We start from the raw sequence: 13,792 nt of genomic DNA on the forward strand, positions 1-13,792 counted from the left end.
AGAAAGTCCAACAATTCCATCCCTCTCATCGAGAAAGACAATACACTCTTGAGGTGCTCTGTCATCTCCCACTTTTAACCTCACCTTGAGGCACCTGAGACTCTAACTGGCACTATATCTGTCACTGCAGATGGAGCCAAGCTAAAGCCTAACCTTAAAAAAGCTTTATAATATTAACACATTTGCAGGTGATACAAAATGTACCATATTTTAACAGCAGTAATTCCCTAGTGCTTAGACAATGTATATATAAATTAAGAGTAAATAGACAAGAACTGCGGTATATGCATGTATTTGGGTAACTGTCTGTTTTTTATTTACACTCACAATTATTATTATTGCATGCAGATGTATGACACCATTTAATCCATTTACATAGTTGTAATGTTTGTAATGTCAGAAGGTCCAACATAAGCATTTAAAACATGTGAGGGAAGAATATATAAAAGAAACTGTACTGATAGAGCTCTGAAACTGTTCTGGGCATGTATGGAGGAGTTTGTAGTTCACAGAGATACCCACTGCATTCCTAAATGCATCACCGTATCCAGTATTAAGGTGAATATATGCAAAAAATGAACTGTTTTAAACATGTCCCTACATCCTGACTCTCAAAAGCAAACAAATAAATAGTAAAGACAAATCTAAATGTGTTCTTTTTACAAAATCTTTTACAAGCCCAAATTAAATAGGTTATGGAATCCTTTTTGTTTGCAAAAGACCATACATCTGTTGTTAACAAGAATCCTTTCAAATGCAGTGAGTTGTGCTACCCCATTCACACATTTCCTGCTTATTAATATTATCAACACTAGGGTCTTCATGACCCTAGGAAGTAGAACGATTATTCAGTGACAAATGAAAATTTAATACATTTTCTGAGTAGATATGCCAGGAGATTTCTCCAGTGCATGAATGAAATTAAGGTAATTCTTCAGAGCAAATTCCAAAAATGGTAAACAATTATTGATACAACTAAAATACATTTGCTCTCCATAAGCTTTATAAACAAAACCATCATATTCCATAAATTAGCTTAAAAGCAGTGATGCCAGCATATTACAATCTACCAACAGTCATTCATTCATTTTCTGATTACCTGGGTAATATCATTTTGGTTCTCAGGGGAACTGGAGCCAATCCCAGCACTTGGTGAGAATAAGACACATAAATTAGTCTTGTATAGAGAACTAGCCCATCCCAGCACACACACACACACACACACACACACACACACACACACACACACACACTTACACATGATATGCACAGCTATGGGCAGTTTAAAAAAAAATGTCACCCCTACTTGTCCTTGGGATGTAGGAGGAATTTGAAGCACTCAGCAAAAACACACATGGACATAAAAAGGTCACTCAAATTATTACACAGAAAATATCCCATCCAACAAATGAACACAAGAACCACACTCTGTAAGGCAGAGAGGTTAATCATAATGTTATCAGGACAGTAATCCCAACAACCACAATGTGGTGAAACTCAGAAATGCAAAGACGAGAAGTGAAATTTAGAAAGCAAATAAAAATAATGATTGGAGTGAGATATCAATAGTAAACCTGTATAATAAACCAATAACCAACGACATGGTGTGGTATATTGAAGGTTTACCCACTGTTGACAAAGGCAACTATGGGTAAATCTTCAATATACCGCAACCATGGAGTTGGTTATTGCTATTATACAATGACATTATTTAAGAAAAAAATACTTACTTTTCTTAAATAATGTCTTTGTATAACGGCAGGTTACTGTTCTTCCGCCGGTGTTGGTACACTGCTTCCTTGTGTTGATGTACTGCGCATGCTTATGAGACTTGCGTTCCCATGCATACCCAGTACATCAATGCTTTGAAAGGGAAGCAACAGAGAAAAGAAAGTAACCGTTGCTCCGTTTTCTCTCTTTTTTTTTTTTTTAATTGTAAAAAAAAAGGTTTTGGGGCACTTTATACCAAGGGAAAAAAGTCCGGGTGACCGGACCTTTTTCCGTTGGTATATTGTGGGATTTACAAGGGGCATGCTGGTTGGGCTGGGCCAATCAACGTGCATGTTTTTGAATAGTAATAGGGAGTCATTCTATAGTACTTGTTAAACAACTACTTGAAAGGCATTTCCTGGAACATGATATGTCTCTTGCCTGCCCACTCTCACAGTCTGTAGCTGTACCTTCATAGTCTTTAAATACTCCAGTAATGCTGAACTTCCCTAGACTTACTCCAGTAGTCCTGATTTAAGCTTAATACTCAGCACTCACAATTAAAATTAACCTTAACAAATTCTATGTATATATGTTTTTATTTCTGTTTCTCAGAAATTAAATGTTTTTATTATCAGTTCAGCTTTTCTCCCCATGTCTCCATTTAAAATGGGTCATGCCCAGATGTAATTTTCCTGTAAACATATATTAAATCTCATAAAACAACATAATTCATCATTCCATAAAAATATTTAGCGTAGGAAGTATATAATTGTTATCAACAGTTTACATACATTTTTGCCAAAGATGATGAAGCAATTTCTGATTCATAGACTTTCATACCCTTCTTTAAAGGAAATACAGTAAGGGGAAGGAATAAAGTGTGGTTAGATTATAACAAGAGAAAATATGTTACTGCTGTACATAATGAATCTGGATAAGGGAGTTACGGCACCATTTGGTCTTCTATATTCATGCAATCCATATGAAAATCTGTTTTCTGACTATCTGCTGATATATGTTTTACATTTCTAGGAATGTTCCATCTGACACAGTATTTGTGCTATGGTTTCTGTGTGTGTGTCTGTGTGTACAGTGGGAGAAAGATGTTCACACAGACACACCAGGAAAATGCAGGTGTAGTACGTCCGTGCAATTCTATATCTTGTATTGCCTCACTGAAGTCCTTTTTATTTTCATTTATTTATTTATCTGTTATTCTGATAAGCCCACTTGATACAAGTGTCCCTTTTCATGGGCAGCCTGAGAGTACTGTCTGGTTAAGTGACTTGGTCACACTGTGGGCAGAGGTAATCAAACCCTGGGTACAATAAGTAGCTCACTAACTGCTTTAATCCTTAATCCTCGGTACTAACTACCAGATCATGATCCTACTCTATCTAGCTCTGAAATCTCTTTATCCTCTTTCATGTTGATGGGTCTATATCACTTAATCAAACACTTATTTTAGCAAATGCCTCTTTGTCAAACTTGTTTAATCAAACATCCTATTTGCCAAAGTCTTTATTTATCGAACTAAATAAGATCAAATTATTTTATTTGGCCACCTAACAAAATTTTAACTCTGACATCACTAAATGACTCTGTAAAACAGGAACACTTAAAAGTTTAAACATTAATTTAACATTTAGGCGATACTTGCTGCTACGGATATTATGTTCCCAGTGTTGGCCAACAAAAATAATTTGATAAAAATAAGTTCAATGATTGAAGACTTCACTGACTAGGACATTTGATAGAAATGGTTTGACAAAGATGTATTTGCTAAAATAAGACTTTGATTAAATGATATAGACCCCATGTTGATTCCACACCCATATACACCTATATACTGCATTGCACTAATTGAATAGAAGGTAATTTAGTGATCTACCCACTCACCCTGATCATCGTGTCTTCATGGATCCCCTCTAGTTTTAATGTTTACTATGTTCTAACTCCCTTACCCAGTTTTCTCTCTTTCTCTGTGCATATGTGTATATATAGTATATGCATACTTGTTAGCCCTGACACCCTAATTTATTGGGTGATTAACCCACTACACAAAAGCTGAGCTTTTCAGTACCATCGTTTTAATGTACTGTAGTCTCCCTTCCCCCACACCATCTGGTCTCCATAACAGAACGCAGTGCCATGCAGCTTGTCTTCATACAGTGTCACCACACTATGCCCTGCCACAGCTCTTCTCATTCACTGGTATCCATCCGCTGACTGGATTATGAGTAACCATCTTAGTGAATGTTTACTAATTTATAATGCCATCAGCTGTTTTTTGAGAGATGCAGAAAGGTTTTCAGTACTCCCTGGATTATTCTGTGCATTGCACAAGGATGTGGTATCAGGAGTGGGGATGCTGTGGGCTCTGCCTGCTGGTCGTTTGATTACTAGACTAGTGAGAAGAGTACAAACAAAATGGGGGGACTAGAAATGCCAAACAGGGAGAGGTTCCACCAGACTAGATCATCTAAAACAATGAATGAGAAGCTGATTGTTTTTTCTGTGTGACCTTCTCACTCATTGTTTTAGTTAACCTTCATACATGGAAGGGTTGTCGCCGATTTGGAAATGATTATCGTGAAGTGTATGCCAGGCATACAGCTTGCGGTAATCTTTCTGACTCGAGCTCTTCGCTTCTTTTCCTTGAACTACTTGTATCCTCTTCTCTTCTCTTCTCACCCTCTTTACCTCCCATTTTCGTCCTACCTTAAATGCACACAGGAATATAAGAGCATACTAAGCAAGCGATCGGAACATAAGATGCCTAGCCAAATACACATTTAAGTTTTCATTTTGTTTTCACCAGACTAGATAATAAAAATATGTAGATTAAGGACAATGTGTCGTGTATCTACTGTATGATCAGGGAATGCTGTCGATGTAACTTCCAGTCAACCCAGGTAAATGTCACATGGATAGCTGTAGTGTAATCAGGGTCCCAACCTATGCAAATCTGAATATGATGAACACATGTGACATATATCTGCACCAAGTACACTCTATAGATCCACTTTCCATATAGCCTCTTTGACAGTAAAGTATGCAGTATTATAGCTAAGATGTTAAGTTATGGTTTCCCATTTTGCTGTTTTATACTAAGAATTTAGATGTATTGTACTACCCGATTTGTACAATGCAACTGCAACATTTTTCAAAGCCATATTGCTATAAAGCACATAAGCTTGATTCAAAAAGTCTTTGCTGTAGCTTGACAAGGGCTGTTGCTGAGTTACAGTGCTGAAGCTGTCTCATTACCAACACTTCACAGTGATGGCTCCAAACAGAGCCTTCATGAATAATTAATGAGGAAATTCAGTCAGATGACTTAGCCCAGAAAGATTTAACCCTTCTTCTTTAACTCACAAGGTAATTGCTCCTAGCAGTATGATAGCACAGAGGGCAATCACTTTACAAACAAGATGGAATAAAAAGTACAGAACAAAATATTACCACTAGCTGCATAGATTAGCTGCAGTAACTACAAGATGGTATTTAATTGGCAGCAGCAACCTAAAACCTGACTGGCATTCCCAGTGCCACAATGTGCAATTTTGAATCACACCTCCAACTCAGCATTGCAAAAATAGTTCTGTGATTTGTGTGTTTGACCACAGGGTGGAGATAGGTGCACACAGCTTCCGCTGAATAGCACATTGTTAATTGTTAGTGACTAACACACAAAGTATGATTGGTCACTTTCTCTTGTGCATAGATGTAGACCACGCCTCCAATCACATAAAAAAGATAGATTGATAGAATGCATTTTTTAATTAGCCAAAATTAGAATGTTCAACATACAAATAAAACAGAAAACTTACATGATTCAGAGTGTGAAATCTATTCAATGTTAAGTAAAATATGCATTGTTTTATTTATAGATATGGTTTGGATGATTTCTAGAACTCATACATTATATTTTATATTTTATTGATAAATATAAAAATATTTACTTAAAGCATTAATATAGTACAGTAAATATTAAGTTTGTTTTCAGAAAAATGAAAAAGTAATGATGTCTCTGTTTATTATCAAAAAGGTAAAAATGCATTGATGTGAGCTTAATGCATAGATGAAAATATTACTTAAATACAAAAAAGGTAGCAAGGCAATTTTTCTGCACAAAGTTTGCCCTGTATAGAAAAGCTCCTAACCAGACAATGCTGCTGGGTAACTGGGAAGTTGGATTAGGCTCCCAATGGTTACCTGGACCACAAGCCAAATAAGTACCTATGAGCCCTAACCTAAGAGTACTCTATTCAGTGTGACATATACAAACACGATAGACAAACAGCAGGATATTATTATACTCAGAACAGAGAAAATAGTTATGAAAAGAAACTCACGCTTCCAGTACATGCAGTCAGACACAGAAACACTCAGAGACACACACACACACACACACACACACACACACACACACACACACACACACACCACACACACACACACACACGTGCGAGTGCACAAATTTCAGTTTAAATTACAGTTTTCTACACTCACAAAAATCCATTTTGCGTAAACAAAATATATATTTTATGCAGGTACACAAATATACTGCACAATGGATACACACACCTATTATATTTGAGATAAAGTATACAATTTCTGTTTTTATTATAAGACCAAAATGAAAGCAAATGTTATTCTACTTTGGAAATGTAAAGAAATATTACTTTAAACATCATACAAGCAATCACCATAATGCTTAATAACATTAGTCTAGCATATGCAGTTTTAAAACCAGCTAAGAAAATCAGACAGAAGTGGAAACCTCTAGGAAGTTTTGAGATCTGTACTGCGGGACACAAAACTATGGAAAATTAAATGCAACCTTCTGAAAATAACAGTGATGTAAAAAACTCGGTTATATATTAAAAGTATTATTTTTTGCAGGAGAAATAAGCCTCCCTGTGGCATCAGGCCTCAGAATACCTCTGGGCAGTCAGTTATTTCCCTGTAATGCCCACCATATCAGGTACTATTGCTTAGATGTTTCTCACGATGGAAATCAGACAGTTATTATGTTTTAATTTTATTTGTGTTTTGTTCTTGGTAACATTGGGAATGTAACCTATCTTCTTGTTAGCCATATAATCACATCTCAGTTTGTACATTCATATACAGCGTAGATTGTATCAAATGCTACTTCAAGTATAGTGACCTATAACATTTGTTAGCACTTTTCTTAAACTGCATTTTAGACTTCTTAAGTGATGTATATGCTTTCAGAAGGTAGACTCACCAGAGCAGTGTTCTGTACCTAGCTGTGCTTTGTAGGTTAGTCTATTTAGAAGTGATCTAAAACCATGGTAAAATCATATGACATTACAAATACACCAAGGAAACTCTTGCAAGTATAAAATGATTAACTTAATAAGTAAAAAAAATGTAGACTTTATATAAATTTTTTTGTGTGTGTAAGAAAAACAAAATAACTGCATATATGCAACTTACAGTGTAATACCCTGTATGATAAATCCTTTTTAACGGGAAAAGAAAACAAAGTACTGTTTTGATCATATTTAAATCTTTCTGTCTAGGCTGAACAATTATTAACATATTTCAGCAATGACTGCTACTTCCTGTTAGATCACACAAGGAGACAACTTCAACCACAAATTTAACACGCAAGTTAATGGTGTCACACAAAGACACGAAAAAAATGTATAGGACTAAAGCATATATGTCATAACTGACACTTTACACATCAATATAAAGAGAGAACTGTATGTAATATTAGCACAACGATAACTGTACAAAATTAACTGACACTTTACACATCAATATAAAGGGAGAACTGTATGTAATATTAACTCAATGATAACTGTACAAAATTAACTGACACTTTACACATCAATATAAAGGGAGAACTGTGTGTAATATTAGCACAACGATAACTGTACAAAATTAACTGACACTTTACACATCAATATAAAGGGAGAACTGTATGTAATATTAGCACAACGATAACTGTACAAAATTAACTGACACTTTACACATCAATATAAAGGGAGAACTGTATGTAATATTAACACAATGATAACTGTACAAAATTAACTGACACTTTACACACCAATATAAAGGGAGAACTGTATGTAATATTAACACAATGATAACTGTACAAAATTAACTGACACTTTACACATCAATATAAAGGGAGAACTGTATGTAATATTAGCACAACGATAACTGTACAAAATAACTGACACTTTACACATCAATATAAAGGGAGAACTGTATGTAATATTAACACAATGATAACTGTACAAAATTAACTGACACTTTACACATCAATATAAAGGGAGAACTGTATGTAATATTAGCACAACGATAACTGTACAAAATAACTGACACTTTACACATCAATATAAAGAGAGAACTGTATGTAATATTAGCACAACGATAACTGTACAAAATTAACTGACACTTTACACATCAATATAAAGGGAGAACTGTATGTAATATTAGCACAACGATAACTGTACAAAATTAACTGACACTTTACACATCAATATAAAGGGAGAACTGTATGTAATATTAACACAATGATAACTGTACAAAATTAACTGACACTTTACACATCAATATAAAGGGAGAACTGTATGTAATATTAGCACAACGATAACTGTACAAAATTAACTGACACTTTACACATCAATATAAAGGGAGAACTGTATGTAATATTAACACAATGATAACTGTACAAAATAACTGACACTTTACACATCAATATAAAGGGAGAACTGTATGTAATATTAACACAATGATAACTGTACAAAATTAACTGACACTTTACAAAAGAAACTGTATGTAATGTTAACACAATGATAACTGTACAAAATAACTGACACTTTACACATCAATATAAAGGGAGAACTGTATGTAATATTAACACAATGATAACTGTACAAAATTAACTGACACTTTACACATCAATATAAAGGGAGAACTGTATATAATATTAACACAATGATAACTGTACAAAATTAACTGACACTTTACACAATATAAAGGGAGAACTGTATGTAATATTAACACAATGATAACTGTACAAAATTAACTGACACTTTACACATCAATATAAAGAGAGAACTGTATGCAATATTAGCACAACGATAACTGTACAAAATTAACTGACACTTTACACATCAATATAAAGGGAGAACTGTATGTAATATTAACACAATGATAACTGTACAAAATTAACTGACACTTTACACATCAATATAAAGAGAGAACTGTATGTAATATTAGCACAACGATAACTGTACAAAATTAACTGACACTTTACACATCCATATAAAGGGAGAACTGTATGTAATATTAGCACAACGATAACTGTACAAAATTAACTGACACTTTACACATCAATATAAAGGGAGAACTGTATGTAATATTAACACAATGATAACTGTACAAAATTAACTGACACTTTACACATCAATATAAAGGAGAACTGTATGTAATATTAACACAATGATAACTGTACAAAATTAACTGACACTTTACACATCAATATAAAGGGAGAACTGTATGTAATATTAACACAATGATAACTGTACAAAATTAACTGACACTTTACACATCAATATAACGGGAGAACTGTATGTAATATTAACACAATGATAACTGTACAAAATTAACTGACACTTTACACATCAATATAAAGGGAGAACTGTATGTAATATTAGCACAACGATAACTGTACAAAATAACTGACACTTTACACATCAATATAAAGGGAGAACTGTATGTAATATTAACACAACGATAACTGTACAAAATTAACTGACACTTTACACATCAATATAAAGGGAGAACTGTATGTAATATTAACACAATGATAACTGTACAAAATTAACTGACACTTTACACATCAATATAAAGGGAGAACTGTATGTAATATTAACTCAATGATAACTGTACAAAATTAACTGACACTTTACACATCAATATAAAGGGAGAACTGTATGTAATATTAACACAATGATAACTGTACAAAATTAACTGACACTTTACACACCAATATAAAGGGAGAACTGTATGTAATATTAACACAATGATAACTGTACAAAATTAACTGACACTTTACACATCAATATAAAGGGAGAACTGTATGTAATATTAACACAATGATAACTGTACAAAATTAACTGACACTTTACACATCAATATAAAGGGAGAACTGTATGTAATATTAACACAATGATAACTGTACAAAATTAACTGACACTTTACACATCAATATAAAGGGAGAACTGTATGTAATATTAACACAATGATAACTGTACAAAATTAACTGACACTTTACACATCAATATAAAGGGAGAACTGTATGTAATATTAACACAATGATAACTGTACAAAATTAACTGACACTTTACACATCAATATAAAGGGAGAACTGTATGTAATATTAGCACAACGATAACTGTACAAAATAACTGACACTTTACACATCAATATAAAGGAGAACTGTATGTAATATTAACACAATGATAACTGTACAAAATTAACTGACACTTTACACATCAATATAAAGGGAGAACTGTATGTAATATTAGCACAATGATAACTGTACAAAATTAACTGACACTTTACACACCAATATAAAGGGAGAACTGTATGTAATATTAACACAATGATAACTGTACAAAAATAACTGACACTTTACACATCAATATAAAGGGAGAACTGTATGTAATATTAACACAATGATAACTGTACAAAATTAACTGACACTTTACACATCAATATAAAGGGAGAACTGTATGTAATATTAACACAACGATAACTGTACAAAATAACAAGTAAGAAATATTATGATTATACTGTAAATGTAATAAGACAGTAATCAGTAACTATCAAAATGATTGTGTAACAGTGTTTCGAGGTGCTATGAGGATAGTGCATTATTGCCCAGTGCTACATGGTGGAAAGACAGACTGAAAACATAAATAACAAATCTGGCAAGTCGGAAGTAAATCTCACCATAACACCCAGTCATGTATAATTTTATTTCTGTAATACGCCTTTTAGATTTTGTTGCTTGACCTTACTTGTCCCACACAATGCCATATGTGATTTAAATCTCATAAACATACATGTTCATGTTTTTATACTACATATGATTTATTTTATTAAATATGAGTTTTGAACTATAGTTGTTTTGTTTAAAATATTAGAAAGTAGTTTTAAAATGATTAAAATTTGCTTTGGTAAATGAACAGTGTCAGCTAACAGGTTCAAAAATGGTGCAGATTTCTTTGAAAATGTTACTCAGGGGAAAGGTATCTCAGAATTTCCAGTATGCATTAAATTATGACTTTGACTTTTTGACTGAGTGCATTTTTAGTTACCATCATGGCACAGTTTTAAATGTTCAGTGGAAGTCCTTCATTGACTTTATCTCAATAAGCACAGTCTGACCCAGAAACCTTTTGGGACTAAATGGTATATGCTACACTGAGATTTTATCTTGTTTGGAAAAGCATACTGTAAAGGGCCACATGGGGTATGGTAGTTAAGGAATGCACTTCTAATTCTAGGGTTGCATTTTCCTTTAACTGATATTATTAAACATGCTGAATTGTTGCTGTTAATGCCTTATCCTGCTGTTAATGTTTATCAGAACTTAGGAGTTGAGTAGATCAGTAACTGTTATCCTTAGGATAAATTACCTAAAACTTACGTAGTCCAGTTTGTCTTATGCACGTGAAAGATATTTTTGGTTGTTCAGGTGCTGTATGTAGTTCTGTGTTTCTTCCATTTATTAAAATGCTACCGAGGTCATTCTTGTAATAAACTATGTGCAAAATGTAACAGGAAAAGCTTTATGAATTGTTACATTTCATTAAGTCTAACTAACAAGTGATGCTGAATGTCTTTTATGACAACACTGCCTACTTACAAACACATAAAAGAGTTTATTTTTCCTAGTGTTGTGTAAGTCATTGAAAGCATGCTGTGAACAATGATAGCATCAGATAATAATGCAATCGTTTCTTTATAAATTTAGTTACAGAAATTATTTTACAAATATGTTTACTTTAATGCTATTATTATTTGTCTTTCATTTTCATTAACTGATGGCCTTTATATTTTACAGATTATCAGACTGAATATTATGGCCCAGGAGGGAACTATGACTTTTTTCCACAAGGGCCACCTTCTTCACAAGCCCAGACTCCAGTAGACCTCCCATTTGTTCCATCTTCTGGACCAACGGGCACTCCCTTAGGTGGAATGGACCATCCAATACCTGGACATCATCCTTCTAGTGAGTCACAACGCTTCACTGACATAATGTCACACCCCCCTGGAGATTCACCAAGTCCAGAGCCAAACTTGCCAGGTTCTCTGCACTCCATGTCTACAGAAGTATTTGGTCCAAGTCCTCCCTTCACATCGTTGTCTGTTAACGGAGGGGGGTACAGTAACCATTTGTCACATCCACCAACAGAAATGAATGAGGCAGCTGTCTGGTAGCTTTAAGACTAAATCAAAGGGGTTGCCATAGACATTCAGCTTATGTCACGGTGTACAGAAGTGAAAAATAACTGTCCTCCCAGCTCTAGAAAACACCCCTTTGAACTAAACCAACCTCAGATGGCTCTAAAACAAGCTTCCCTGTACCCAAAATGAACACTGTTCACAATATTTATAAGGAAATGAGACATATTTTGTATTAGTATGACCCCATTAAACTGTAACATAATGAGTATTCCATAGCATACGGTGACACCATCTGTCGACACTACTGGACTGCAGTTAAAAAAGAATTAATTTAAACTGCTTGTGATACAAGAAAGCTCAAGAAGAAAGAAGCTGCAATAACTCAAGCATTCTTTACTGGGGAAGATCTTGTGTTAATGTTATTAATTCAGTTAGACCATATTTCTTTACTCACAGCTCTCAACAAAGAACTGCTTGAGTTTTACAGTGGTCAACCTGTCTTATGTCAGGCTAAAAGAAATAATGAAGAACATTTTAAAGCCCTCAGAATCAACTCTTCTACCTTCAAAAAGCTAAACAAATATCCTCAGAAAAGAAGGTCTCAAAAAAACCCTCAAATAGACTTGAAATGCAAATGAAGTATTCTACAAAAAAAATCAAAAGCTGAACAAAATGACTTGCATAACTAACAACAGTCAACTGTTTACGTATAATATTTAATTCAGGAGTTTAATGTTTTAGTAATAATATTGTTTTAGAACCTCTTCTTTCAGAACAAAATGTTTTAAGCAACCAACCAAACTTTTTAATTTTTCTTATAGACATTCAAAGCAAGTTTGCTGGGCTTGTTGTTCACTGTGCTAGTTTGTAAAAGGTGTTGTTTACAGAGGAGAAAGAAATAAAAACATGAACAATAGACAGTTGCCAAATATAGCAATTATAGCACAAATACTGTAAGGTGTTTTGCACCACCATCTGGAGAACATGTTTTAAAAAAGTGTTTAAAAGTATTAAACATTTTTGCTAATTTTTAGTCCTGTCCTACATTCATGAATTGTTAATATGACTTATATAGACCCACACAGGTTTTATTTTTGTGTCTTTAAAAAGTCCAAAATATTTAAATTTTATGGTCAAATATGCTGTCAGCAGCTGCTACTTCTTTCTTTATATATATCAGATTTCTCATATGTCTTTTATTGTTCAAATAAACCTAAGCTTGTGTGACCTCCAGTGCATATTAGACCATTCACTGTATGAAAAAAGAAACATGTTGGATAAGTATGTGAGTTTTTAATAAAACTAGAAAATCTGTTTACAGAATCTCTGCAGTGTTTTTTTTTTTTTACATAAAGATCATATTCCTCAATATATCCTCAATCAGCAGCAAAACACAACATAGCCTGTATGGAATCATTTGAATGAGGTAACAGTTTTATTTATTTAATTATTTATTTACAAGTAGGAGGTTTGATCAAATGACTCCTTTCAGCCATGAGCCAGGCCAAATGTGGCAAACAAAGCAGGGTGTATATCTTGAAAATCAAGGAAACTTCCAATATGAGTATATTCGAAATAATCACTGATTTAAAGGGAACTTTGCAGTTGA

At 33.6% G+C, this 13,792-nt stretch overlaps 1 protein-coding gene across 1 annotated transcript in view; it reads left to right on the forward strand.

Annotated features, from left to right (window-relative positions):
• LHX1 (LIM homeobox 1) overlaps window positions 1–13,501 on the forward strand; it is a 77,052-nt gene extending 63,551 nt beyond the window's left edge. The window contains exon 5 of the mRNA XM_044054572.1: window positions 11,837–13,501. Coding sequence (XP_043910507.1) covers window positions 11,837–12,216 — 380 coding nt within the window. The 3' untranslated portion in view covers window positions 12,217–13,501. The remainder of the gene's footprint in view (window positions 1–11,836) is intronic.
• Window positions 13,502–13,792: the final 291 nt, after the last annotated feature.

The sequence above is a fragment of the Protopterus annectens genome, chromosome 13.part0 (genome assembly GCF_019279795.1).
Source record: "Protopterus annectens isolate FY-2018-M chromosome 13.part0, PAN1.0, whole genome shotgun sequence".
Classification (NCBI taxonomy): Eukaryota; Metazoa; Chordata; order Ceratodontiformes; family Protopteridae; genus Protopterus; species Protopterus annectens.